General features: G+C 42.9%; 1 protein-coding gene across 2 annotated transcripts in view; it reads left to right on the top strand.

Moving 5' to 3' along the window:
* LOC115168504 (zinc finger protein 704) overlaps nt 1-19,523 on the top strand; it is a 113,289-nt gene extending 93,766 nt beyond the window's left edge. The window contains exons 5-9 of one of the 2 annotated variants that reach the window (XM_029723856.1): nt 10,152-10,252; nt 11,256-11,541; nt 16,547-16,669; nt 17,922-18,049; nt 18,166-19,523. In XM_029723856.1, coding sequence (XP_029579716.1) covers nt 10,152-10,252; nt 11,256-11,541; nt 16,547-16,669; nt 17,922-18,049; nt 18,166-18,277 — 750 coding nt within the window. In that variant the 3' untranslated portion in view covers nt 18,278-19,523. The remainder of the gene's footprint in view (nt 1-10,151; nt 10,253-11,255; nt 11,542-16,546; nt 16,670-17,921; nt 18,050-18,165) is intronic. The other variant, XM_029723857.1, reaches the window with a different exon arrangement.
* Nucleotides 19,524-27,740: the final 8,217 nt, after the last annotated feature.

The raw sequence follows: 27,740 nt of genomic DNA on the forward strand, positions 1-27,740 counted from the left end.
AGTGGCCAGACTGCCCTGAACTGCCGGAGTGGCCAGACTGCCCTGAACGTCCCGAGCTGCCAGACTGCCCAGACTGTCCCGAGCTGCCAGACTGTCCCGAGCTGCCAGACTGCCCAGACTGTCCCAGGCTGCCAGACTGCCCAGACTGTCCCGAGCTGCCAGACTGCCCAGACTGTCCCGAGCTGCCAGACTGCCCAGACTGTCCCGAGCTGCCAGACTGCCTAGACTGTCCCGAGCTGCCAGACTGCCCAGACTGTCCCGAGCTGCCAGACTGCCCAGACTGTCCCGAGCTGCCAGACTGCCCAGACTGTCCCGAGCTGCCAGACTGCCCAGACTGTCCCGAGCTGCCAGACTGCCCAGACTGCCCCGAGCTGCCAGACTGCCCAGACTGCCCCGAGCTGCCAGACCGCCCCGACAGCCTGGAACGGCCAGAACCGGAGCCACCTCCAGAGATAGGTGGGTTGGGGAGGGGGGGTGTAGCACAGTGCCATCGGTAACGGCAGCCACCCTCCCTTCCCTCCCTTATTGTTTAAGGGTTAGTGTTTATGGGTTTTGTTGGGGATTTTGTTTGTTGGTGTTTTTTTTTTTTTAGGTGCATTCCGGGGTCTGCACCTTGAGGGGGGGGTACTGTCACGTCCTGACCAGCAGATGGAGCTGTTGTAGTAGTTTGGGGGTCAGGACGTGGCAGTCTTGTGTGTGTGTGTTTGATTGTTCTGTGTGTCTTGTGACTCCTGATCAGGAACAGCTGGGGATCGTTGTTCCTGATTGGGAGTCATATATGTAGGAGTATGTTTGTCACTGGGGTTTGTGGGGAATTGTTCTTGCACTGCGTTTGCATAGCCTGTGAGACTGTCCAGGTTGTGAGTATCATTTATTGTTTTGTTTTCCAGTGGATGCTTTGCCTTTTACCAATTAAAAGCATGTGTCCACACTTCCGCTGCGCCTTGGTCCTTGTCTCTCATGTACGACTTATTCTGTGACAATGAATCACTACAAAACTTCTTGTATGACCTCTTATACGCTATATTAGGCCCAGCCATGGGAACTTTGGTTTTCCTAGATATGGCTATTATATTATCATCACTACGTCCTATGGATTTGGATACTGCTTTAAAGCAAATATCTGCAGCATTAGTAAAGATGTGATCAATACAGCACCATCATCCCGGAAAACCTAGACCCACTCCAATTCGCAAACCGCCCTAACACATTCACAGATGACGCAATCTCAATCGCACTCCACACTGCCCTTTCCCACCTGGACAAAAGGAACACCTATGTGAGAGTGCTGTTCATTGACTACAGCTCAGCGTTCAACACCATAGTACCCTCAAAGCTCATCACTAAGCTAAGGACACTGGGACTAAACATCTCCCTCTGCAACTGGATCCTGGACTTCCTGATGGGCCGCCCCCAGGTGGTAAAGGTAGGCAACAACACATCTGCGATGCTGATCCTTAACATGGGGACCCCTCAGGGCTGTGTGCCCTCAGGGGTGCATCCCCTCCTGTACTCCTTGTTCACCCACGACTGCGTGACCAAGCACGACTCCAACACCATCATTAAGTTTGCTGACGACACAACGGTGGTAGGCCTGATCACCGACAATAATGAGACAGCCTATATGGAGGAGGTCAGAGACCTGGCAGTTTGGTGCCAGGACAACAACCTCTCCCTCAATGTGAGCAAGACAAAGGAGATGATCATGGACTACAGGAAAAGGAGGGCCAAACACGCCCCCATTCACATCGACGGGGCTGTAGTGGAGCGGGGCGAGTTTCAAGTTCCTTGGTGTCCACATCACCAACAAACTATCATGGTCCAAACACACCAAAACAGTTGTGAATTGGGCACGACAATGCCTATTCCCCCTCAGGAGACTGAAAAGATTGGGCATGGGTCCTCAGATCCTCAAAAAGTTCTCCAGCTGCACCATCGAGAGCATCCTGACTGGTTGCATCACCGCCTGGTATGGTAACTGCTCGGCATCCGACGTAAGGCGCTACAAAGTGTAGTGCGTACAGCCCAGTACATCACTGGGGCCAAGCTTACTGCTATCCAGGTCCTAAATACTAGGCCGTGTCAGAGGAAGGCCCAAAAAATTGTCAAAGACTCCAGTCACCCAAGTCATTGACTGTGCTCTCTGCTACCGCACGGCAAGCGATACTGGAGTGCCAAGTCTAGGTCCAAAAGGCTCCTTAACAGCTTCTGCCCCCAAGCCATTAGACTGCTGAACAATTAATCAAATGGGCACCCGGATTATTTACATTGACCCCCCCCCCCCTTTGTTTTTACACTGCCGCTACTCGGTGTTTATCATCTATGCATAGTCACTTTACCCCTACCTACATCTACAAATTACCTCGACTAACCTGTACCCCTGCACATTCACTCGGTACCAGCACCCCCTGGATAGCCTCATTATTGTTATTTTATTGTGTTACTTACATTTTTTTTTTTTTTACGTTACTTTATTTAGTAAATCTTTTCTAAATTCTATTTTCTTAAAACTGCATTGTTGGTTAATGTCTTGTAAGTAGGTTAAGGTCTACACCTGTTGTATTCTGTGCATGTGGCAAATAAAATTTTATTTGATTTGATATAGGAGTGTGTGGATCCAACTCCAGAAGTAACAGAGACCATGTCGGCTGAAACACAAGTTCGCACACCATGCAGCAGGCCAGGCCATAGAAATGCAATATCCTGACAGGAAACAAAGAAAAAAGTAATGGTGAATTAAGTTTTTCTGGATGTGACTGCACTCATTGACTAGCATCTCCAGAATAGGACAAACATGTTGTAGCCTATCCGTTATTAAGCACTTGAACCAAATTATGATTAAACTGTGTGACAGGTAGGGCTGTTGCGGTGACCGTATTACCGCCACACCGGCGGTCATGAGTCAGGAAGGGAGTCAAATTCCACATGATAATTTAGTCACGGTAAATAGGCTTCTCCAAGCTCAGATGCTGCTGCTGCTGGTCATTAGTAGCCTATCCAACTTGCTAACTGCCTGGTACTCAGCACTCTATTGTCCCTCTAATCATTCTGACATCAATGCAAATGTATTTCGGAAATCTAATTAAACACTTCATGCAGGAGAAAACAGAGTAATAAAAAGAGGAGGATCCCATCAGCTTTCTATTGTCTAGGCCTACTATATTTATTACTCAACTTTCCTATTATTGAGCACATAGCTTATATTTACAGCAGGAGTGAAATCTACCTGGCTGGCATGAAAATAAACCACGGGGAAAAGCGTCCTCCATTCACTATTTAAGTGCATAGATGACATGTATTTTTTCCCCACTGCTCCTGTTTCGATACAGGTGCATGATAATGGTCCATTCTAAATCAAAACAAATGTCAAACATATATTTAGTAAATGTAAAGACAAGATTAAATCAAGAATAGTCTCTTGTGAATTATATATGATCACTTGGTAATGATGCCAAGCATAAGAAACAATGCCTTTTTCCCCCTACGTTTTCTAATAATAGTCACACACCTCATGTAGCCTAGCCCATAGGCCTATATGTTTTAATAAGGTTTATATCACACCTCATGTAGCCTAGCCCATAGGCCTATATGTTTTAATAAGGTTTGTATCACACCTCATGTAGCCTAGCCCATAGGCCTATATGTTTTAATAAGGTTTATATCACACCTCATGTAGCCTAGTCCATAGGCCTATATGTTTTAATAAGGTTTATATCACACCTCATGTAGCCTAGCCCATAGGTCTATATGTTTTAATAAGGTTTATATCACACCTCATGTAGCCTAGCCCATAGGTCTATATGTTTTAATAAGGTTTATATCACACCTCATGTAGCCTAGCCCATAGGCCTATATGTTTTAATAAGGTTTATGTCACACCTCATGTAGCCTAGCCCATAGGTCTATATGTTTTAATAAGGTTTATATCACACCTCATGTAGCCTAGCCCATAGGCCTATATGTTTTATTAAGGTTTATATCACACCTCATGTAGCCTAGCCCATAGGCCTATATGTTTTAATAAGGTTTATATCACACCTCATGTAGCCTAGCCCATAGGCCTATATGTTTTAATAAGGTTTGTATCACACCACATGTAGCCTAGCCCATAGGCCTATATGTTTTAATAAGGTTTATATCACACCTCATGTAGCCTAGCCCATAGGCCTATATGTTTTAATAAGGTTCATATCACACCTCATGTAGCCTAGCCCATAGGCCTATATGTTTTAATAAGGTTTGTATCACAACTAAAGTGGCCAAATAACTTGTTAAATAACTGCCATGTGTGCATTGCTGCGCTTATAATGTGAAGAAATAGCCTAATAGTTTATCAACATTTTAGTTTTTACAAAATATTTAAAAAATATTTACAAAATAAATAGGCTTTAACGAAACATGGCTTGTAACAAAATAAATAGGCTTTAACGAAACATGGCTTGTAACAAAACATAAAAAATTAGCAGTAACCTTTAGTTGTCTTTTTGCACTGAGTCAATTCCTCACGCTGCTGTTTCCAACGTCTTATCATCGACTCATTAAGACCAAGCTCCCGTGCAGCAGCTCTATTTCCTTTTCCAACAGCCAGATCAATCACCTTCAACTTGAAAGCTGCATCATATGCATTTCTCCGTGTCTTTGCCATGATGAGGGTGACAAAATGACTACCGTAATCAGAATGATGGGAAGTTTGAGAGCGCTCGATTTAATCTAAACAGTAAACAAAAAAGTTATTTGACCTTAACCCATTCGGCAATTTCATTGGTCTAATGAAAGCTTCCTGCCGCCAAAAAACTGAGCACGTCACAGAATGTGTTTTTTGGAGAAAAAAAAATTGAAAGCGGGAAAAATCCATATATTAGCCGCGTCATTGTTTAAGCCGCGAGGTTCAAAGCCTGGGAAAAAAGTTGCGGCTTATAGTCCGGAATTTACGGTACTCATCTTGTTGGCTGACGAAAAGTAAATATGGACAGTTCTTCCAATATCTTCAATATGCACCTCGGAAATGGATAAGGACACGCGCAGTTGCATCCCGATGTGTCTGTCTTCACTTATAGCCTGTCAGAAAGACCCAATCATGTGACGGAGAACCATGTGACTGAGAGGCGCTTCGGATTGTGCAGCTCACTCAGGGCCGAGGGCTCAACACAGCACTCCGGGCTGCAAAAGGCATGGATTTTTTTAGGGTGCATTACGGCCACAAAGGGGACACCACTGTACAATTCAAGGCATTATCAACTGTCAATTGTGAATGAGTGACTGATGTAGTGTGTACAGCCTGCGCAAGAAAACAAAGCAGAGTTCATGCCTTTCAAGTGGTTTCTTTCAAATCATCATTAGAGTCCCGTCATGCAGCCTTACAATGTATTAAAAATCAAAACATATAGCCCAACATTTGTAGAACAACTAAAGTTACATTAATAACTCTAAATTAAGTGTTTAGGAGTACCTATTTCTTTGTTAACCACTCAACAGAGAAAAGCTGCATGTGCGCACTCACTCAAATCGTTTGGAGAAAATGTTTCTATTTTTTCAGCTTTGTTCAATTGTATTCTTCATATTATAAAATACTATAAAATAATGCCACCGAATTATAAGTAAATCTTGGCTGTGAGAATTCTAAGCAAATCTTGTCTGCTAAATGAACTTGTGTAGCCCACAGCCATTTGGCATAGCCACATCCGGACCTAACATAGCCACTTCAGGACCTAACATAGCCACATCCGGACCTAACATAGCCACACCAGGACCTAACATAGCCACATCAGGACCTAACATAGCCACATCAGGACCTAACATAGCCACATCAGGACCTAACATAGCCACATCAGGACCTAACATAGCGACATCAGGACCTAACATAGCCACATCAGGACCTAACATAGCCACATCAGGACCTAACATAGCCACATCAGGACCTAACATAGCCACATCAGGACCTAACATAGCCACATCAGGACCTAACATAGTCACATCAGGACCTAACATAGCCACATCAGGACCTAACATAGTCACATCAGGACCTAACATAGCCACATCAGGACCTAACATAGCCACATCAGGACCTAACATTGCCACATCAGGACCTAACATAGCCACATCAGGACCTAACATAGCCACATCCGGACCTAACATAGCCACATCAGGACCTAACATAGCCACATCAGGACCTAACATAGCCACATCAGGACCTAACATAAGTATGCTATTCTTTTCTTCAGAAATAGACTACATCTTCTTCCTACCTTACTTCTTTAGACTAAAATAAATAATGGATTTATTATGAAGGTGTAGGCTATATTACATGGATTTATTATACTTTTTTAAATGGCTTTTTAAAATGTGTGGAAACCAGGAGATGCCAAATGTTTTCATGTTAATTTATGGTCAATTACCGTGAGACCGACAGATATTTGCTTGACAATCACCGGCTGATGAGATTTCATGGCACCACAGCCCTAGTTACAGGACCAAAGGATTGTGCTCATTTGTCAAGTCATCCGTTAAATTAAACGTCTTATTTTCATGTTTGACATTTGTTCTTCAGCCTCGCTTGTAAAGATGTGACAGAACATTTCACAGTGCTAGACAAACTGTAAAAATTACATCAACTGTACACAAGGACTTGGGAGGCCATCTCAATAAGACTTGCACTGACATGCATGTGTGGTTGTTAATGAATAGCTGGTTGTAGATAAAATCATTACAGTTTGGATGCCTTGTGTATAAACCTGCCCTGGGTAAACCTAACAGGCAGTTTACTGTGTAGTTGGCCATGACAAGCTGCCTAGCTAAGTCCTGACTGGCAGACAGTAGCAGCCTGGGTAGTCCCATAGCTGCAGGGCATCTGACTGTGTGGAGTCGTGTACTACAGATGTAGGGTCTTAATTTGAGCCAGTTTGCTACAGCAGGAAAATAATCCTGCTGTAACAGGAAATGTGAATTATTATGTGGATTATAATTAATGGACGTTTTTGTAGGGGTTGATACATTTTTCAGAAGGGAAAAGCAAGTCTGACATTTCAAAGTGGAAATTGCCAACTTCAGAAGCCTTTTTAGACCTCAAATAAACTACAAGTTTAACATTTCCTGCATTGCAGGAAAGTTCTCCTGCAATAGGGTGATCAAATTTAGATCCTACATGTATCTGACTATGTAGAGGAGTCATGTACTATAAACGGCTTAGGGAATGTGTTAATCACTACAGTGTCACTGTAATAGTGTTACAATGGAAGGAAAACACTTTTGGCATTAAGGGATATGTAAATGTTTGTTGAGACGCTGCAGATTTTATGAAACACTGAAAATGATTCCTATGTTTCCCAGTGCCATTAGGGCTGTTGTGTGTTATGCATTGTGTGGATTGCATAAGAATATATACTGTATAAAGCATTAAATTGATCAGCCGCCGATAAGCCTGTTCTATAGTTTGTCTTTTAGTTTCTCTCTCTCCCACCTTTCCCTCCTCTTTCTCACTCACTCACTCACTCACTCACTCACTCACTCACTCACTCACTCACTCTGTCTCTCCCTTTCTGGAAGCTGTTAAAAGGTGGAGAGCCTACGCCCACTGCCTGTCATTACTACTGATGCAGGTCCCAACACATTTCTCCCTCCACTGCCAACATCAGAGATCTGCATGCTGCCTGGGAAAATACGAGTCTGAAAAACACAACTCTGTCTATGTCCTTAGTCTGCATGTGAGGAAAGAAGGGGTTGATATAGGTTTAAAATACTTATTTTGAGGTTTGACTTTTTCAGATTTGAAGAGGTTATCAGCTTCCTAAATACTAGCCTTTATTGTTGAGAGGTTGAACGCCTGTGTGTGTGTCTGTCAGTCAAAGCCCAAAGTAGAGATCATGACCACATTAAATCAGGGTCACAGTCCAAGGGCACTGCCCCCCCCCAAAAAAAAATATTGAGGGATTATGACATTATGCTTCTTTAGAGAGAGATCTGTAGAGCGAGAGTGAGACAAAAAGACACATAGAGAGAGACACAGAGTGACAGGGATGTAGAATTTCACCTCTGTGTTTGTCTTGCTAACCTGCTCTTCGATTTCTATCTTCACAGGCCTGCTTGTCTAATAGTCTGTGTACTGGTCCAATGGTCTTTTTCTGCTTGTCTAATAGTCTGTGTACTGGTGCAATGCTCTTTTTCTGCTTGTCTAATAGTCTGTGTACTGGTCCAATGGTCTTTTTTCTGCTTGTCTAATAGTCTGTGTACTGGTCCAATGGTCTTTTTCTGCTTGTCTAATAGTCTGTGTACTGGTGCAATGCTCTTTTTCTGCTTGTCTAATAGTCTGTGTACTGGTCCAATGGTCTTTTTCTGCTTGTCTAATAGTCTGTGTACTGGTCCAATGGTCTTTTTTCTGCTTGTCTAATAGTCTGTGTACTGGTCCAATGGTCTTTTTCTGCTTGTCTAATAGTCTGTGTACTGGTCCAATGGTCTTTTTCTGCTTGTCTAATAGTCTGTGTACTGGTCCAATGGTCTTTTTCTGCTTGTCTAATAGTCTGTGTACTGGTGCAATGGTATTTTTCTGCTTGTCTAATAGTCTGTGTACTGGTCCAATGGTCTTTTTCTGCTTGTCTAATAGTCTGTGTACTGGTCCAATGGTCTTTTTCTGCTTGTCTAATAGTCTGTGTACTGGTCCAATGGTCTTTTTCTGCTTGTCTAATAGTCTGTGTACTGGTCCAATGGTCTTTTTCTGCTTGTCTAATAGTCTGTGTACTGGTCCAAAGGTCTTTTTCCTTTTCTTTTTGTTACCTCACTCTCTGTGTATCCTTCCAGTGTGTGAGTGGAACACAGCTTCTGCTAGGAGATCTAAACCTTTTTGTCACAGGTGGTAGTGCGCTCTCCCCGTAACCACAGGGTTGTTGATTCAAGCCCCAATCTTGTTTTTCCCCCACAATCACTACCAGACCTGGGTTCAAATGCATGTGTTTTTGAGTATTTGTTATTTAAAGAAGAAGACGAGTAGGCGGCCAGTACGTTGCAATACACTTTTATGAACTATTAATAAAATGTATACTGAACAAAAATATAAGCGCAACATGTAAAGTGTTGGTCTCATGTTTCATGAGCTGAAATAAAATAACCCAGACATTTTCCATACGCTCAAAAAGCTAATTTCTCACAAATGTTATGCAAAATGTCTTTACATCCCTGTTAGTGAGCATTTTATCCTTGGTCAAAATAATCCATCCACCTGACAGGTGTCGTATATCAAGAAGCTGATTAATGAGCATGATCATTACACAGGTGCACCTTGTGCTGGGGACAATACAAGGCCACTCTTAAATGTGCAGTTTTGTCACACAACACAATGCCACAGAAGTCTCAAGTGCAATTGGCATACTGACTGCAGGAATGTCCACCTGAGCTGTTGCCAGATAATTTAATGTTAATTTCTCTACCATAAGCCGCCTCCAACATCGTTTTAGAGAATTTGGCTGAGGAGTATTTCTGTCTGTAATAAAGCCCTTTTGTGGGGAAAAACTCATTCTGATTGGTCCATCCCTGTGGGTCGGCCTGTTTCCCAAGTGTGTGGGCCTATGCCCTCCCAGGCCCACCCATGGCTGCGCTCCTGCCTTTCATGGGAAATCCATAGATTAGGGCCTGATTTCCTTATATTCAAAATCTCAGAAATTGTTTCATTTTGTGTTTATATATTTTTTCAGTATGTTTACAAAATAATACATATGGGAGGAATCATCAGAGTTCATCAGGACACACAACTGCAACGCGTTTCGACTAGTAGAGTCTTCCTTATTTAAATATTATTTCCTGTGTATTTAAGTATTTTCAAATACACATGCCAAAACAAGTAGCCTACTTTTATTTTAGTATTTTAATGGTTATTTGTGAGAGAAAATAAATAGTTGACCAAATTGTATTTGAAGGTATTTTTAAATACATTTTTTTAATACCAGGGTTAAATGCATGGCAGTGTATTTGAGGAAGTGTATTTCCAAGTGTATTTCCAAATGCATTCTGATTTTCAACTACTTGTTTTTTCAAATAAAAGTTATCTGTATACTTGTTTTGAAATGTATTGAAAACGAATTGAAATACCTGAAATAGTATTTGATCCCAGGTCTGATCACTACAATAGCACTGACTACACTGTTTTCTCTTATGTTGTGTTTCAGAACTCCATGAAGGTGATGTTCAAGTGCTTGTGGAAAAACTGTGAAAAGGTCCTCAGCACCTCTTCAGGGATCCAGAGACACATCCGAACCGTCCACCTGGGGTAAGGCACCAATCAACCACAGAGACAGATATAGGTCAACTGCTGTAGATATGGAATCACAATTGTTGAATGGGTAATTGTTGTAACCAATCACTGCACTCAGATCACATGAGGACCAATAAGAGAGCAGATATTTATTATATAGAGCCATTATTGCATGGAACTCCCTTCCATCTCATATTACTCAAATAAACAGCAAACTTGGTTTCAAAAAACAGATAAAACAACACCTCACAGCACAACAACTCACGGCACTACGCCTCTCCCCTATTTGACCTAGATAGTTTGTGTGTATGTATTGATATGTAGGCTACATAGCTAAATTGATGTAGTTCTGTCCTTCAGCTGTTCTTGTCTATTAATGTTCTGTATTATGTCATGTTTCATGTTCTGTGTGGACCCCAGGAAGAGTAGCTGCTGCTTTCGCAACAGCTAATGGGGATCCTAATAAATACGAAATACCATTAGCTGAAGTTTGGTCAGAATATCTACTATCAGTGAGGAGCTAGTATTGTGGAGTATGTGCTACATTGGAAGCTCTGTCTCTCCATGGGCTCTGTTTGTTATGACTTCTTAATATGATTAGGTTTGTTAGTCTAGGATCCACTTACAAAGGGAAGCAGGGTGGAGGAGGGAAGCATATCAACACATGAGGAGGTTTCGCTGGTGTGTTTTTATAGCCTCCTGTTGCTATCCTGCACTCTCTGTCAGTCATTAAAGGCTTTGACCAATCAAGTTCATAAGCTCAGTGGCTCTGCAGCCTGTGTATCACTGCCCTCTGCTGGTTAGAGAAGACTCAGCTCCTCATTATAAAGCTTGTAGTGGCTTGGTATGAACAATTATAATGCCTTATAAGCATTTTCATAACACCTTATTAATGCAGCTGTAGAGTATTATGAGGTGGTATATTGACTGAATATATGATGGGCAATGAATGTGATTATAAGGCATTATAAACTTTCATTATAAGCTACTTCACGTATGTCACCCTCCTGCGATGCAGGCGGAACTGCGACTCGGACTACAGCGACGGGGAGGAGGACTTCTACTACTCGGAGATCGAGGTCAACATGGACAGCCTATCAGAGGGCTTATCCAGCCTCACGCCCACCTCCCCCACCACCTCCGGCCCTCCTCCCATTTTCCCACCTGTCTCCCTCACCGCCTGTCTCCCTCGCTCTGAGCCCTCCCACATCGCCATGAGGGGGACACCTAGCCACGCCCCCACCCTACTCAGCCAATCAGCTCCCTCCACGCTCTGCCATATTCGCACTGACCACGCATACCAGGTAAGAACAGTCATGCACGTTCATACACCTTATTCTCCAGTGGCTGTGGTACTCTCTGTTGCTATAAACGGTGCTATCTAGACCTGAAAAGGATTCTTCAGCTGTCCACGTAGGAGAACCCTTTTGGTTCCATGTAGAAAACGTTTGGTTCCAGGTAGAACTCTTTTTGGTTCCATGTAAACTCAGCAAAAAAATAAACGTCCTCTCACTGTCAATGGCGTTTATTTTCAGCAAACTTAACATGTGTAAATATTTGTATGAACACAACAAGATTCAACAACTGAGACATAATCTGAACAACTTCCACAGACATGTGACTAACAGAAATGGAATAATGTGTCCCTGAACAAAGGGGGGGTCAAAATCAAAAGTAACATTAAGTATCTGGTGTGGCCACCAGCTGCATTAAGTACTACAGTGCATCTCCTCCTCATTGACTGCACCAGATTTGCCAGTTCTTGCTGTGAGTTGTTACCCCCCTCTTCCACCAAGGCACCTGCAATTTCCCATACATTTCTGGGCAGAATGGCCCTAGCCCTCACCCTCCGATCCAACAGGTCCCAGACATGCTCAATGGGATTGAGATCCGGGCTCTTCACTGGCCATGGCAGAACACATGCATTCCTGTCTTGCAGGAAATCACGCACAGAACGAGCAGTATGGCTGGTGGCATTGTCATGCTGGAGGGTCATGTCAGGATGAGCCTGCAGGAAGGGTACCACATGAGGGAGGAGGATGTCTTCCCTGTAACGCACAGCATTGAGATTGCCTGCAATGATAACAAGTTCAGTCCGATGATGCTGTGACACACTGCCCCAGACCATGAAGGACCCTCCACCTCCAAATCGATCCCGCTCCAGAGTACAGGCCTCGGTGTAACGCTCATTCCTTCGGCGATAAACGCGAATCCGACCATCAACCCTGGTGAGACAAAACCGCGACTTGTCAGTGAAGAGCACTTTTTGCCAGTCCTGTCTGTTCCAGCGATGGTGGGTTTGTGCCCAAAGGCGACATTGTTGCTGGTGATGTCTGGTGAGGACCTGCCTTACAACAGGCCTGCAAGCCCTCAGTCCAGCCTCTCTCAGCCTATTACAGACAGTCTGAGCACTGACGGAGGGATTGTGTGTTCCTGATGTAACTCGGACAGTTGTTGTTGCCATCCTGTACCTGTCCCGCAGGTGTGATGTTCGGGTGTACCGATCCTGTGCAGGTGTTGTTACATGTGGTCTGCCACTGCGAGGACAATCAGCTGTCCGTCCTGTCTCCCTGTAGCGCTGTCTTAGGCATCTCACAGTATGAACATTGCAATTTATTGCCCTGGCCACATCTGCAGTCATCATGCCTCCTTGCAGCATGCCTAAGGCACGTTCACGCAGATGAGCAGGGACCCTGGGCATCTTTCTTTTGGTATTTTTCAAAGTCAGTAGAAAGGCCTCTTTAGTGTCCTAAGTTTTCATAACTGTGACCTTAATTGCCTTCCGTCTGTAAGCTGTTAGTGTCTTAACGACCGTTCCACAGGTGGGAAACAGTGTTTAAATCCTTTAAAATGTTTACAAATCATCTTTGAAAGACAGGGTCCTGAAAAAGGGACATTTCTTTTTTTTCTGAGTTTAGAACCCTTTCCACAGAGGGTTCTACATGAAACCCAAAAGGGTTCTACCTGGCACCAAGGAGGGTTCTACTTGGAACCAAAAAGGGTTCTCCTATGGGGACAGCTGTAGAACCCTTTTGTAACCCAGAGACTGTCCAGGGATGGGTAAAATCCCAACATACAATTACAAAATACCATGAAGGTCAATGTATGAAAAGAAACTACAAAATACATGTATTTTAAAATACAGAAATACGTTTGCAAGTAGCCGGCCTGAACAGCAACAACATTCTCAATAAGGGTTACGGAAATGTTTTACTTGCTATGACTGTGATATGTTGTTGTTTATTTACTTTATTTCAATGCACTGACTATAAAGGCATCCGGATGCTTCCCATCTTGCAAATATTATGACACAATTTTGTGAAGTTTCTGTTCGTTTTGGACTTCGGCAAGGGTTTTTTCATCAGTAGCCGAAGTCTAAACCCATTTGTCGGTGATTGGTCAACAGTAGGGATTCTTCAATAAAGTGTTTGTTGTCAATCAACAAGAGATGTATCGTTTTCATGCACATTTTTTCACTTGATGAATACTGAACCGAACATCTTAGTTAGATGTAACATTTAGGGACTAAGACCTGCAAAAACGTCAAAATTGATGACTGACTTCTTGAGTTATCTTAGATTAATTCTGACTATTTTGAGGAAATGTATACTGGCTACCACATCTCAAGATGGACAAACAGTACTATTGCCTATTTGTAGAATATTAGTGAAAACATCAAAACGATGAAATAACACATATGGAATCATGTAGTAACCAAAAAAGTGTTAAACAAATCAAAATATATTTTATATTTGAGATTCTTCAAAGTATCCACCCTTTGCCTTGATGGTAGCTTTGCACACTCTTGGCATTTTCTCAACCAGCTTCATGAGAAATGCTTCTCCAACATTCTTGAAGGAGTTCCCACATATGCTGAGCACGTGATGGCTGCTTTTCCTTCACTCTACCGGTCCAACTCATCGCAAACCATATGATGCAGCACTCAATCACTCTACTTCTTGGTCAAATGATAGTCCCACTATGTGCAAACCAGATGGGATGGCATATCGCTGCAGTAGGCATGCTGGTTAAGTGTACCTTGAATTCTAAATACATCACAGACAGTGTCACCTGCAAAGCACTCCCACACCATCACACCTCCTCCTCCATGCTTCATGGTGGGAACCACACATGCGGACATAATCCGTTCACCTACTCTGCGTGTCACAAAGACACGGCGGTTGGAACCAAAAATCGAATATTTGGACTGTTCAGTTTCATCATAGCGCTTGATAGTTTTTGCGAATGCACTTGAAAAAACGTTCATTTTCCGTATTGACTCACCTTCATGTCTTAAAGTAATGATGGACTGTTGTTTCTCTTTGCTTTTTTGAGCTTTTCTTGCCATTGCAATTTGCATATACTCCAGAATGTTATGAAGTGATCAGATGAATTGCAATTAATTGCAAAGTCCCTCTTTGCCATGCAAATGAACTGAATATTTCCACTGCATTTCAGCCCTGCCACAAAAGGACCAGCTGACATCATGTCAGTGATTCTCTCGTTAACACAGTTGTGAGTGTTGACGAGGACAAGGCTGGAGATCACTCTGTCATGCTGATTGAGTTCGAATAACAGACTGGAAGCTTCAAAAGGAGGGTGGTGCATGGAATCATTGTTCTTCCTCTGTCAACCATGGTTACTTGCAAGGAAACACGTGCCGTCATCATTGCTTTGCACAAAAGGTCTTCACAGGCAAGGATATTTCTGCCAGTAAGATTGCACCTAAATCAACCATTTATCGGATCATCAAGAACTTCAAGGAGAGTGGTTCAATTGTTGTGAAGAAGGCTTCAGGGTGCCCAAGAAAGTCCAGCAAGCACCAGGACCGTCTCCTAAAGTTGATTCAGCTGCGGGATCGGGGCGCCACCAGTACAGAGCTTGCTCGGGAATGGCAGCAGGCAGGTATGAGTGCATCTTCACGCACAGTGAGGCGAAGACTTTTGGAGGATGGCCTGTTGTCAAGAAGGGCAGCAAAGAAGCCACTTCTCTCCAGGAAAAACATCAGGGACAGACTGATATTCTGCAAAAGGTACAGGGATTGGACTGCTGAGGACTGGGGTAAAGTAATTTTCTCTGATGAATCCCCTTTCCGATTGTTTGTGGCATCCGGAAAAAAGCTTGTCCGGAGAAGACAAGGTGAGCGCTACCATCAGTCCTGTGTCATGCCAACAGTAAAGCATCCTGAGACCATTCATATGTGGGGTTGCTTCTCACCCAAGGGAGTGGGCTCACTCACAATTTTGCCTAAGAACTCAGCCATGAATAAAGAATGGTACCAACACATCCTCCGAGAGCAACTTCTCCCAACCATCCTGGAACAGTTTGGTGATGAACAATGCCTTTTCCAGCATGATGGAGCACCTTGCCATAAGGAAAAAGTGATAACTAAGTGTCTCGGGGAACAAAACATTGATATTTTGGGTCCATGGCCAGGAAACTCCCCAGAGCTTAATCCCATTGAGAACTTGTGGTCAATCCTCAAGAGGTGGGTGGACAAACAAAAACCCACAAATTCTGACAAACTCCAAGCATTGATTATGCAAGAATGGGCTGCCATCAGTCAGGATGTGATCCAGAAGTTAATTGACAGCATGCCAGGGCGAATTGCAGAGGTCTTAAAAAAGAAGGGTCAACACTGCAAATATTGACTCTTTGCATCAACTTCATGTAATTGTCAATAAAAGCCTTTGACACTTATGAAATGCTTGTAATTATACTTCAGTATTCCAAAGTAACATCTGACAAAAATATCTAAAGACACAAAAACAGCAAACTTTGTGGAAATTAATATTTTTGTCATTCTCAAAACTTTTGGCTGCGACTGTAGTTTAGCCCAGTGTAATACAAATGACAAAATACTCAGAAGTAATTGAAATACATATTTCAAATACATGTAACAGAAATACTGGCCATCTCTGAGACTGATATGTACTTCATGACGATAATGTTTTGGTTCCCCTGGTCTGTTTCTGCGTCATTAATGTCCATGAAACTGAGCTGTCCACAGGCTTAATGCTGCACACCAGATGAATAGGTTTCTTTAGATGAGTTAGTCTCCTCTCTTTTACTCCATCTTCTCTCTGTGTAGTATCTATCTCCCTTTTCTTTCTGGATCATTCTTTGTCGATCAACCTCCCTCGACCACCACTCATTCACCCTTTCTCTCACCTCCTCTCTCCCCCACCTTTTTCTATCTCCCCCCTCTCTCTCTCTCTCTCTCTCTCTCTCTCTCTCTCTCTCTCTCTCTCTCTCTCCTTCCTCCTCCTCTCTCTGTCTCTCACTGTGTTGTGGTGCTATGTTTTCCAGGCCACTGCTCCTGTGAGTATTCCTGTGTGTTCGGAGCAGGTTGGTGGGAATGATGGGATTGGGAATGGGGATGGGATCAGTGTGTCCTGGCAGTCCTCTCCTGTCATTTTTAAAGGCTTACCGGTGAGCAGGCTGCTTTCTCTCCTTCTCTCTTTATCCTCATGTTCTCTTTCTCTTTTACCACTCCCCACATCTCTTCTACCTCTTTCACTCTGTTGCTCTTCCACCTGTCATATTTCTCACCCTCTCATATCTCCCTCTTCTCCCCACCCCATCTCTCTCTCACCTCTCTACTCCCACTCCCTCGCTCCTCCAGCCCCATTGTTTTTCAATTTCTCTCGTTCCCCACTCCAGCCAGGCTAGCTGTTTTCTCCTCCTTTCTTCTACATCTCTCTTCCTCTACCTCATAGCCCTGGAGGGTTGTCTTCTATCTAGACATGTTGTCTTCAGGGCTGAACTAGGATCAGGTCCTCTTGTCTTCTATCTAGACATGTTGTCTTCAGGGCTGAACTAGGATCAGTTCCTCTTGTCTTCTATCTAGACATGTTGTCTTCAGGGCTGAACTAGGATCAGTCCCTCTTGTCTTCTATCTAGACATGTTGTCTTCAGGGCTGAACTAGGATCAGTCCCTCTTGTCTTCTATCTAGACATGTTGTCTTCAGGGCTGAACTAGGATCAGGTCCTCTTGTCTTCTATCTAGACATGTTGTCTTCAGGGCTGAACTAGGATCAGTTCCTCTTGTCTTCTATCTAGACATGTTGTCTTCAGGGCTGAACTAGGATCAGTTCCTCTTGTCTTCTATCTAGACATGTTGTCTTCAGGGCTGAACTAGGATCAGTCCCTCTTGTCTTCTATCTAGACATGTTGTCTTCAGGGCTGAACTAGGATCAGGTCCTCTTGTCTTCTATCAAGACATTTTGTCTTCAGGGCTGAACTAGGATCAGTTCCTCTTGTCTTCTATCTAGACATGTTGTCTTCAGGGCTGAACTAGGATCAGTTCCTCTTGTCTTCTATCTAGACATGTTGTCTTCAGGGCTGAACTAGGATCAGTTCCTCTTGTCTTCTATCTAGACATGTTGTCTTCAGGGCTGAACTAGGATCAGTCCCTCTTGTCTTCTATCTAGACATGTTGTCTTCAGGGCTGAACTAGGATCAGTTCCTCTTGTTGTCTTCTATCGAGACATGGTGTCTTTAGGGCTGAACTAGGATCAGTCCCTCTTGTTGTCTTCTATCTAGACTTGTTGTCTAGAGGATCAGGTCCTCTAGATTTTTTCTGGTCAGGAAAATCTTAGGGCACTAGGTGAAAGCCGTAATGATTGCTGCTATGCTGTGATTGATTGGTAGAATGCCCTTTGACCTGTGCTTGCCCCTGCAGGGCCCTTTGACTCACACCCGCACGGTGAGCTTCGGGGAGAAGAGACAGCCTGCTCTTCACACACACACTACCATCAGCAAGACACCCCCCTCTACAGCCGCCCTGCCCAAATCAGCACCAGGAACCAGGTACTCAGAGTGTATGGGTGTGTGTGTGTGTGGACCCTTCCTTTGTGAGTGTATTTATCAACTTCATGGGAGTATAGTGTAAAGTCTAACTGTGTGTCATATCTTTGATTGCCAAGGAAACCCCGCGGAGAGGCAAAAAAGTGCCGGAAGGTGTACGGCATGGAGAAGAGGGACATGTGGTGCACAGCCTGCCGTTGGAAAAAAGCCTGTCAGCGATTCAATGATTGAACCCCACTACATCACTGTGATGGACTCTTCCTCTGCCAGAGCTTCACTGAGGTGGAGTCTTCCACTGGGGAGATGTGGGTGTTCTCCCTGATGAAGCTGCTTAGAGCACGCACTGCTTCCTCCTGACCAGCAGGGGTCTCTCTGCTTGCTTCTCTTAATCCTCAGACAGCTAAACACACGAAACACAAAAACAAATGGATGAAAAAAGAAAAAAATTATAATAATTGTGAAAAAAGTATATGGCTTTGGAAGCATAGGTAATCCAACAAATGATTATTCAAAACGTGATTCAGAATGAAAGTTTTGTTTTGTACTTTCTAATTTTGCATGCCTTCACCGTAGGGCAGTGGTTGGAGATTTCAGATAAGCTTTTTGGTATTGTGTACTTTCAACATGTTCTTTGCTGGTCCGAGTATCATGGAAGCTACTGTGTTTGAGTCTATAAGATCCTGAAACCACTCTCTTGTCAGCATCTTTCAATGCACCTCTTGTTGACGTTTTAGAACTAAAACCAGATTCACTTTGTGGCGTATATTTGAATGGATTGTTTCAACGGAGGTGCATTGAAAGATGCTGACAAGAGATTTCAACGGTCACGTTTCAAATTTCACCCTTTTGAAACGGCAGTATGTCTGCCAAAGGAAAACAGACACAGAATCTCTCTAAATTCACTCAGAATTCAGATGTCGCTTTTATTAAGACGCAAGTTTGTTATTGATATAACACATCACATGCTCTTATGGGAATTCAACTCAAAAATTCCAATCTCTTTCTTTGGGAAGTAAATAATGCATAGCTACACACCATAAGCTTCCTGCTTCCTGCATCTGTTGCTTATTCCATCTGCTGGCACCAAATGTCACACTTTGAACCTTCAGATTGTTCAGCGTACATGTACTGTTTATAGTTTCTCTTCCTAGACCTCTACACAGATATGCACCTTTCAGAAACAACACATCTTTCAACAGACCACATGTAAACTTTGCAACCACACTGTTCACTCTCATTCCTCACATTTAACAGTTTATTTTCAGTGATTAGTTCCCAAGGTAACTACTGTAGTAGGGTTTGGACAGTCTGGTCTTGCTTTGATTAATCAGCTCTATTGTTGATTACAGTTATCAATAACAACATCAAACCCTCCTGTAGCATTACTTGCTACTTAGTGTTCTAAAATCAATTTTCTGTGTACGTTCATAGAAATAAAATGTTGTTCTCTGTGGGTACTATACCTAGTCCTACTCAACCCCGACTCCCAGTTACTGCTCTTAACTGGTATCTAAGGGTGTTGAAATGTAAGTGTTTTTCTCAGAGGGAATATTTGCATCCCATGAATTGTACCTGGATTTCTGATCAGACACAATTACATGGATGTATATTTTTACACAGATACATTTTTTTACTTTAGCTACTTTAAAAAAAATTGTTGCCAGCTCTTTGAATGTAGTTTCTGCTGCCTCTCTCTCTCTCTCTGCTCCCAATATACTCTCTCTTGGCGCCCAACACATACATTCTCTTGCTCTCTCTCTCTCTCTCTCTCCCCTCTCTCCCTCTATCTCTCTCTCTGCTCCCAACACACTCTCTCTAACTCTCTCTCTCTCTCTCTCTCTCCCTCTCTCCCTCTATCTCTCTCTCTGCTCCCAACACACTCTCTCTAACTCTCTCTCTCTCTCTCTCTCTCTCTCTCTCTCCCCTCTCTCCCTCTATCTCTCTCTCTGCTCCAACACACTCTCTCTAACTCTCTCTCTCCTCTGCTCCCAACACACTCTCTCTAACTCTCTCTCTCCCCTCTCTCCCTCTATCTCTCTCTCTGCTCCCCAACACACTCTCTCTAACTCTCTCTCTCTCTCTCCCTCTCTCTCTCTCCCCTCTCTCCCTCTCTCTCTCTCTCTGCTCCCAACACACTCTCTCTAACTCTCTCTCTCCCCTCTCTCCCTCTCTCTCTCTCTCTCTCTCTGCTCCCAACACACTCTCTCTAACTCTCTCTCTCTCTCCCCCTCTCTCCCTCTCTCTCTCTCTGCTCCCAACACACTCTCTCTAACTCTCTCTCTCTCTCTCCCCTCTCTCCCTCTCTCTCTCTCTCTGCTCCCAACACACTCTCTCTAACTCTCTCTCTCCCCTCTCTCCCTCTATCTTTCTCTCTGCTCCCAACACACTCTCTCTAACTCTCTCTCTCCCCTCTCTCCCTCTCTCTCTCTCTCTGCTCCCAACACACACTCTCTAACTCTCTCTCTCCCCTCTCTCCCTCTCTCTCTCTCTCTGCTCCCAACACACTCTCTCTAACTCTCTCTCTCCCAATACTGACTACTAGCCATGCCACAAGTTACAACAGGACACATACATGCATGGTGCTACTTGTCCTCTTTCCTTAGGTTACCTTCAACCTATTCTATGACAATGGACACAATCCATGACTTTCCATTCTTTGGCCATGTGACAATCTGTTGTCATAGTGACATCTGCGTTCTCAGCTGATGGCAGTCACATATTCTAATTGATGTGACATTAGTAGGCCATTCTAAGACAGCTGGGAATGACTGTCATTTGTTGTTATTTGGGGACAACAAACAAACAATCAAACCCACTGGATTAATTGTAGCATGCCCTGTCAGTCTTTTCCTTGACAACCATCACCAACAGACATGGTCCTGCTCATTGGCTGGTAACCCTGTCCGTCAGACATTATGTCCAGTAGTGTTTGAGAGAAGCTGGTTCTTACAGTAAGTAGCTCACTGGTCAGACTGGAGAGTAGCCCGGTATTTAATGGTCAGAAACTTCACTAAGTGCCATTGAAAAGAACATTATGAGGAAAAAGGATTTACCTAAATAAATTGCACTAACTTGCGCTGCACAAAGACTTCCTTTTATACATGGATTTTATACACACAGATTTTGAAGTGAAATTAAATTTGAGGTTGTTTTATTTTGGATCGTCACTGCCTTGGTGTCAAAATGGGGTTTCAGGGATGGGGCTTCTACACCTCTTGGGTCCCCCCATAAGAACTTTTTGAACTGGTATGTTTAGCTCTCTCTCTCTGTGTGGTGTACGCAGCCCAATGGTGCCAACAATATTGTCTGGAATCGTGTGGTACTGCATAGTACAGCGGCACTTTGTGCGTCTGGGTTTCCCCTAGACTTTTCTATTGTGGTGGTGCACCAAGAAGACCCCTGAAGTCACATCTCAGATGGTCTGCCCTAACTTGGTAATATATGGGAAACACTGGTCCAGAGGTGGCCCTCAGTTAGTCAATGGTTGCTTGTTGTCTTCTTAACAACAGATAAATCATGGTGTTTCAACACTATGGGCTTTCCTTATGTAGCATACTCATACACTGCTTTCACAATAATTTAGTTTAGTCTTCCTTCCTTAAGTAGCATACTCATACACTGCTTTCACAAGAATTTAGTTTAGTCTTCCTTCCTTCCTTAAGTAGCATACTCATACACTGCTTTCACAAGAATTTAGTTTAGTCTTCCTTCCTTCCTTAAGTAGCATACTCATACACTGCTTTCACAAGAATTTAGTTTAGTCTTCCTTCCTTAAGTAGCATACTCATACACTGCTTTCACAACAATTTAGTTTAGTCTTCCTTCCTTCCTTAAGTAGCATACTCATACACTGCTTTCACAATAATTTAGTTTAGTCTTCCTTCCTTAAGTAGCATACTCATACACTGCTTTCACAACAATTTAGTTTAGTCTTCCTTCCTTCCTTAAGTAGCATACTCATACACTGCTTTCACAATAATTTAGTTTAGTCTTCCTTCCTTAAGTAGCATACTCATACACTGCTTTCACAACAATTTAGTTTAGTCTTCCTTCCTTCCTTAAGTAGCATACTCATACACTGCTTTCACAACAATTTAGTTTAGTCTTCCTTCCTTCCTTAAGTAGCATACTCATACACTGCTTTCACAATAATTTAGTTTAGTCTTCCTTCCTTAAGTAGCATACTCATACACTGCTTTCACAATAATTTAGTTTAGTCTTCCTTCCTTCCTTAAGTAGCATACTCATACACTGCTTTCACAATAATTTAGTTTAGTCTTCCTTTGCCTAAAAGGCGCTTGCCTCTTTCACACGTTATTGAGATGAGGTAGTGTTTAGAATAGGTTTTCTTTCCGGACCTGACTCTTCTCCACCAATCAAAACATCGATCTTGTGTTTGGTCCTACTGGCAGCAGATTGGCCATTCATACGTTTGAGTACTTTTCAGACCAATCTAGTCTGTCGTTCTCAATCTCATTCACACCCCTATGCCTGCCACAAAACCCGCCTCTGGTATTTAATTGCACTAAAGTTTTATGGGTCATTGGCCAGGGCTAACGAAGGGGAACACGCTTTATCCACTTGCTACTACGTACATTGACAAACTGGATGAATCTAAGGAAAGCCTCACCCACAGTAAATTGACCTGGTATAGAATAGGGTAGGGTCAGGTGGGTTTGAGTGATAACTGCCATCCCCATGGCTGTTTTTAGGAGACCTGAGGTTTTGGATGGTAGAGAGATGGGCTGATTGGGTGTGTTTGGGGAACTGGGACTTTGTGATTGGTGGAGAAAGAGTGGGACAAGCAGTGACGATTATTAGAGATGGATTTGTAGTTTCAGGGCTTTCCTGTACATATGCAACGTAAAGAAAACCCTGAAACTTTTTTCATATAATGTTTGTTTGTCTGTTAAACAAAAATGAAACTTTGTAAGGTAAAATTGCTCAGATTTTTGGTGTGCGTATTTGAGAAGCTATAGTGAATATAACATACACATATATTGCAGTTCAGGGGAAAAGTGGCGAAAAAACGTAGATGAATGTAAAACCTACAAAAAGAAAAGCTTGTTTTTTTCTTTCTTGTTGTAACGCTGGCTAGTTTCTACTGCCGGTAGAAAACTGTTAGTGCACTCTGATAGAATGACGGCACAAACAGCACAAACTGTCATTCTGTTGCCAAATTTTGCATCTGCACTGTTCTTCAAGTAAATGTGTTTTTGTAAAATGTTCAGTGGAAATTGTTCAAAGTAGTCCTTGAGCATAGAGTTGTATGGTTTGTTTAACTTTGCAATCATTGGTTTTGTTTGACATACATTTTAAAGTGAAAAATCTTAGTCTCAGCATAATTCTGTTACTGTGGAATTGCCCTTAACCTTCTTACATTGTGCAATGAGACGCTTTAATTCTAACAAGAACTAACTTGACCTTTTGGTGACCTTTCTGTGAGCCACCTGGTGTGATCTATTATGAATGCATTTGTTGGCATGTAGGCCTTTATTTAGGCTGTTATAAGGAGTCATGAACTGTTATGAATGCTTATAGCAGGCCATATACTGCACTACTTTAATGCATATATTGAATGTGTTTATAAAGGTGTTATGCATTTGTTAAAGTGGTCAGAACCCACTGGACAAAAACTGGTTGAATCAACGTTGTTTCCGCGTCATTTCAACAAAAACATTAAATGTGATAACTTTTGAATGAACGTGGAAAACTGATTGGATTTGTAAAATGTAAGGGAATTTTAAACTTTTAAACTAGATTCAATGACATGGTGAAATGTTTTGTTGATTTCACGTTGAATTCACGTTAGTTGACAACTCAACCAAATGTAAATCACAACTAGACGTTGAAATGACGTCTGTAGCCAGTGTGTAGGAACCGTGAGCTGTTGTGAATGCTTATGGCAAGTCTTATAATACACTATGGAGTGATCGACTGTGCTATAAATGCAGTCATAATGTATTGTACACAGGCGTTTCAGAAAATGTGCTACCTACTTTTTCTGTCTCCCTGCCAAATAAGTATTTATCAGAATACATGTTGTCATTGTCTTTTGTGGGAGACAAATCACCTAGGCGGCTCGGGGATTCAAACTCACAAACTTTCGGTTATTGGCCCAACACTCTTAACCGCTAAGCTACCTGCTACCAAATTGTACCTGTACCTTTCCCTCTCACAACTTCAGTGACTGACTCTCTTCCTCTCTATCTCCCAATCTATTTTTCTCCCCCCTGTCTCTCTCTTTTAAGCTATCAGAATTGACTGTAAGTCCCCTCCAAAGTCAATACCCAGTATATTAAGCTAACCGAGCCCTTGAAATGTGCAGAAAGAAAGCCTTTATTTCCTAATGTTACATCATTCTATCCGTTGTTGCTCGTTGAATGTCCATGTTGATGAGTCCAGCCCAGCAGATCAGCAGCAGCAAAGCCAATGGAGCTCCATTCAAATCAAATGTAACACATCGTCATCACCATGGTAGCTCCACTCAAATCTGTGCTTTTTCTTCTGTCGTGCTCTTAAACAACACACCAATTTGATCTGTTTGTCTTTCTGTCACTGCTTCACCTCTTTTATCTGTCTGACTGTTTTTTTCTTGCTGTACTCTGTCAGAGCATTATGGTTGGTGGGAGGAAAACATACTTTATTTTGGTTGCTTTATTATCTTGTTCATATTGATTGATTGATTGATTGATTGATGTTCTCTCATTATCTGGTGTAGAAGTGTTTTATTGCTCATGTCTGTCTGACATGTGCTCGAGTGGATGGGTGACTTGATGTCATGACGATGATGTGATGTAAATGTGATGGAGAGAAAATAAATGCGAATGGATTGGAATATGTATTCTCATGCTTTCTCTCTCTTCTCTGTGTGTCTGTCTGTGTGTCTCTCTGTGTCTCTGTGTGTCTCTGTGTGTGTCTCTGTGTGTGTCTGTGTGTGTGTCTCTCTGTGTCTCTGTGTGTGTGTGTCTGTCTGTGTGTCTCTGTGTGTGTCTCTCTGTGTCTCTGTGTGTGTCTGTGTGTGTGTCTGTGTGTGTGTCTCTCTCTTCTCTGTGTGTGTGTGTCTGTGTGTGTGTCTGTGTGTGTCTCTCTGTGTCTCTGTGTGTGTCTCTGTGTGTCTCTGTGTGTGTGTCTGTGTGTGTGTCTCTCTGTGTGTCTCTGTGTGTGTGTCTTTGTGTGTCTGTGTGCGTGTCTCTGTGCGTGTCTGTGTGCGTGTCTCTGTGCGTGTCTCTGTGTGCGTGTCTCTGTGTGCGTGTCTCTGTGTGCGTGTCTGTGTGCGTGTCTGTGTGCGTGTCTCTGTGCGTGTCTGTGTGCGTGTCTGTGTGCGTGTCTGTGTGCGTGTCTGTGTGCGTGTCTCTGTGCGTGTCTGTGTGCGTGTGTCTGTGTGTGTCTCTGTGCGTGTCTGTGTGCGTGTCTCTGTGCGTGTCTCTGTGCGTGTCTCTGTGCGTGTCTGTGTGCGTGTCTGTGTGCGTGTCTCTGTGCGTGTCTGTGTGCGTGTCTCTGTGCGTGTCTCTGTGCGTGTCTCTGTGCGTGTGTCTGTGTGTGTGTCTCTCTGTGTGTCTGTGTGCGTGTCTCTGTGCGTGTCTCTGTGTGTCTCTGTGCGTGTCTGTGTGCGTGTCTCTGTGCGTGTCTCTGTGTGTCTCTGTGTGTGTGTCTGTGTGTGTGTCTCTCTGTGTGTCTCTGTGTGTGTCTGTGTGTGTGTCTCTCTGTGCGTGTCTCTGTGCGTGTCTCTGTGCGTGTCTGTGTGTGTGTCTCTGTGCGTGTCTGTGTGTGTGTGTCACAAGTTTCCACTAGGTAAAGATCTATGATCAGCTTCCCCTCCCCCAATTCTAAACTTGACCATCAGTAGGGACATTTCTAAACTGACCCAAGATCAGCATATAGGGGCAACTTCCCCCTACACCTTCATAATTGTAAAGTCTACTGCCCTCATGTGGAGAACAGGGGTATTACAGCGTTGAGGTAGAACCCACGCAGTGGAGGTTGACAAGAACCCAACATTTACAACACACACATAAAAAAACATTCAGCAGCAATTTCAAAATTTATTGAGACTGATTGGTTTTGCAAATAATAGTCAAGCTAATTCCACTAAACATGAAGTTAGAAAGAGGCCTGGGTTAGCCCTTTAGGCTAGCCCTCACAACAGGACGGTAGGGAAGTTCATGTTTGGCTATAAAAACGCTCAAGTGATCAGTACTATCATATACAGAAGACCTGATCACTTTAATCCTCCCAAACAGATCAGGGGGTTTGATTATTCAACACATCTTTGTTACAAACACAGGTTTATGATAATCAATATAAAGTCAGTATCATATTGAACAATATTCCCAACAAACAACTGTCAAGTTTCAAGTGTCTCACTTTACAAACGAAAGACACCTTGCCAAATGTGAGAGAAAATAAATAATATATATAATAACAATATAAATGTATATATATGAAGGTATACACACATCACTCTTAGTAAAGAACAGAATCTAAAATAAAATGCAAGAATTTTGAAATATAGTAAAATCTAGATATAACCATATCTATGGCTTTATGATTTGCACATGTGAATCAAGCTATACAGGCTAAATAAGGATTGCAATTTTGTACGCATCTAAGAGCAGAATACAAATATTTATCTGCTGAAAAGCAAACAGTTTTGCATGGTGTGAAATGAACCAGTTTTGTGCAGACGCTAGAGACAGAGCTTTGGTATGACAAATGGACAAAGGCGTGCAGTTAAGACCATGGAATCAGGACACAATGGGTTAATAAACACAGTCAGGAACAGAATCTACTGTAACACAGTAACATAGGTCCTCAAAAACAAATAGCTAATTTGTCTCTCAGAAAAACAGTATTTTCTCAACTTTTTGCACCTGTGATTTAGATAAAATATATTTTAAAAATCTCTATCCATCAGATTTCTGTATCTCCCTTTCTCTTGAAACACACCCACATCTAAAATGTATCGAGGCACATTGTTGAGGGGATTGGATGGCAAATGTTTCCTGAATTACAACCCAAGACAAGGAATTAGAAGACATGCCGGCAGGCAGGCAGGCAGGCAGGCAGACAGGCAGGCAGACAGGCAGGCAGACAGGTTATGATAACGATAAGAAAATGGGTAAAAACATCTCAGTGGTCACAGGAGTCTGGAGTGGAAAAGCACTGGATGTCAGAGAAATAGCTCTGCTATTCCTTCCAAATACACGGCAGCTCTTGACAATCCTACATATTCAGCCATTAACATTGAAAATATCCACACAACATCATTCATTTTCTTTCTGAAACCTTCAAGAGATTAGAAATTGCTAATAGACAATAAATAACACTACTTAAATAAAGCTTGCCACCACACATGGAGAAGGCATCAGGAATCAGTGAAATCAAACACACACCCGAGGGTTGTTCCATAGATACAGTGTTTAGCACTGGGGCTGATGGGAATGGAAGTGTGGCAGATGGTAATGTTTGCAAACAACTGTGGCTACACAACTATAATTCCCAGAGGCACCACTGTGGCCCACTTTGTCCCTTTCCCTCATAGTATTCAGGTGCAGGTTGATGTTTATTGTCATGAATCTTGCCCTGGAGGCAGAAGTTAGCGATTTCCGCTAGATAGGCCAGCTGCAGAGTCAAAATTGGCTGTATCGTAAAAATTCATTGAAACAAAAACTAGCTTTTTGGTCTTAATTTA

Source organism: Salmo trutta, chromosome 30 (assembly GCF_901001165.1).
Source record: "Salmo trutta chromosome 30, fSalTru1.1, whole genome shotgun sequence".
NCBI lineage: Eukaryota > Metazoa > Chordata > Actinopteri > Salmoniformes > Salmonidae > Salmo > Salmo trutta.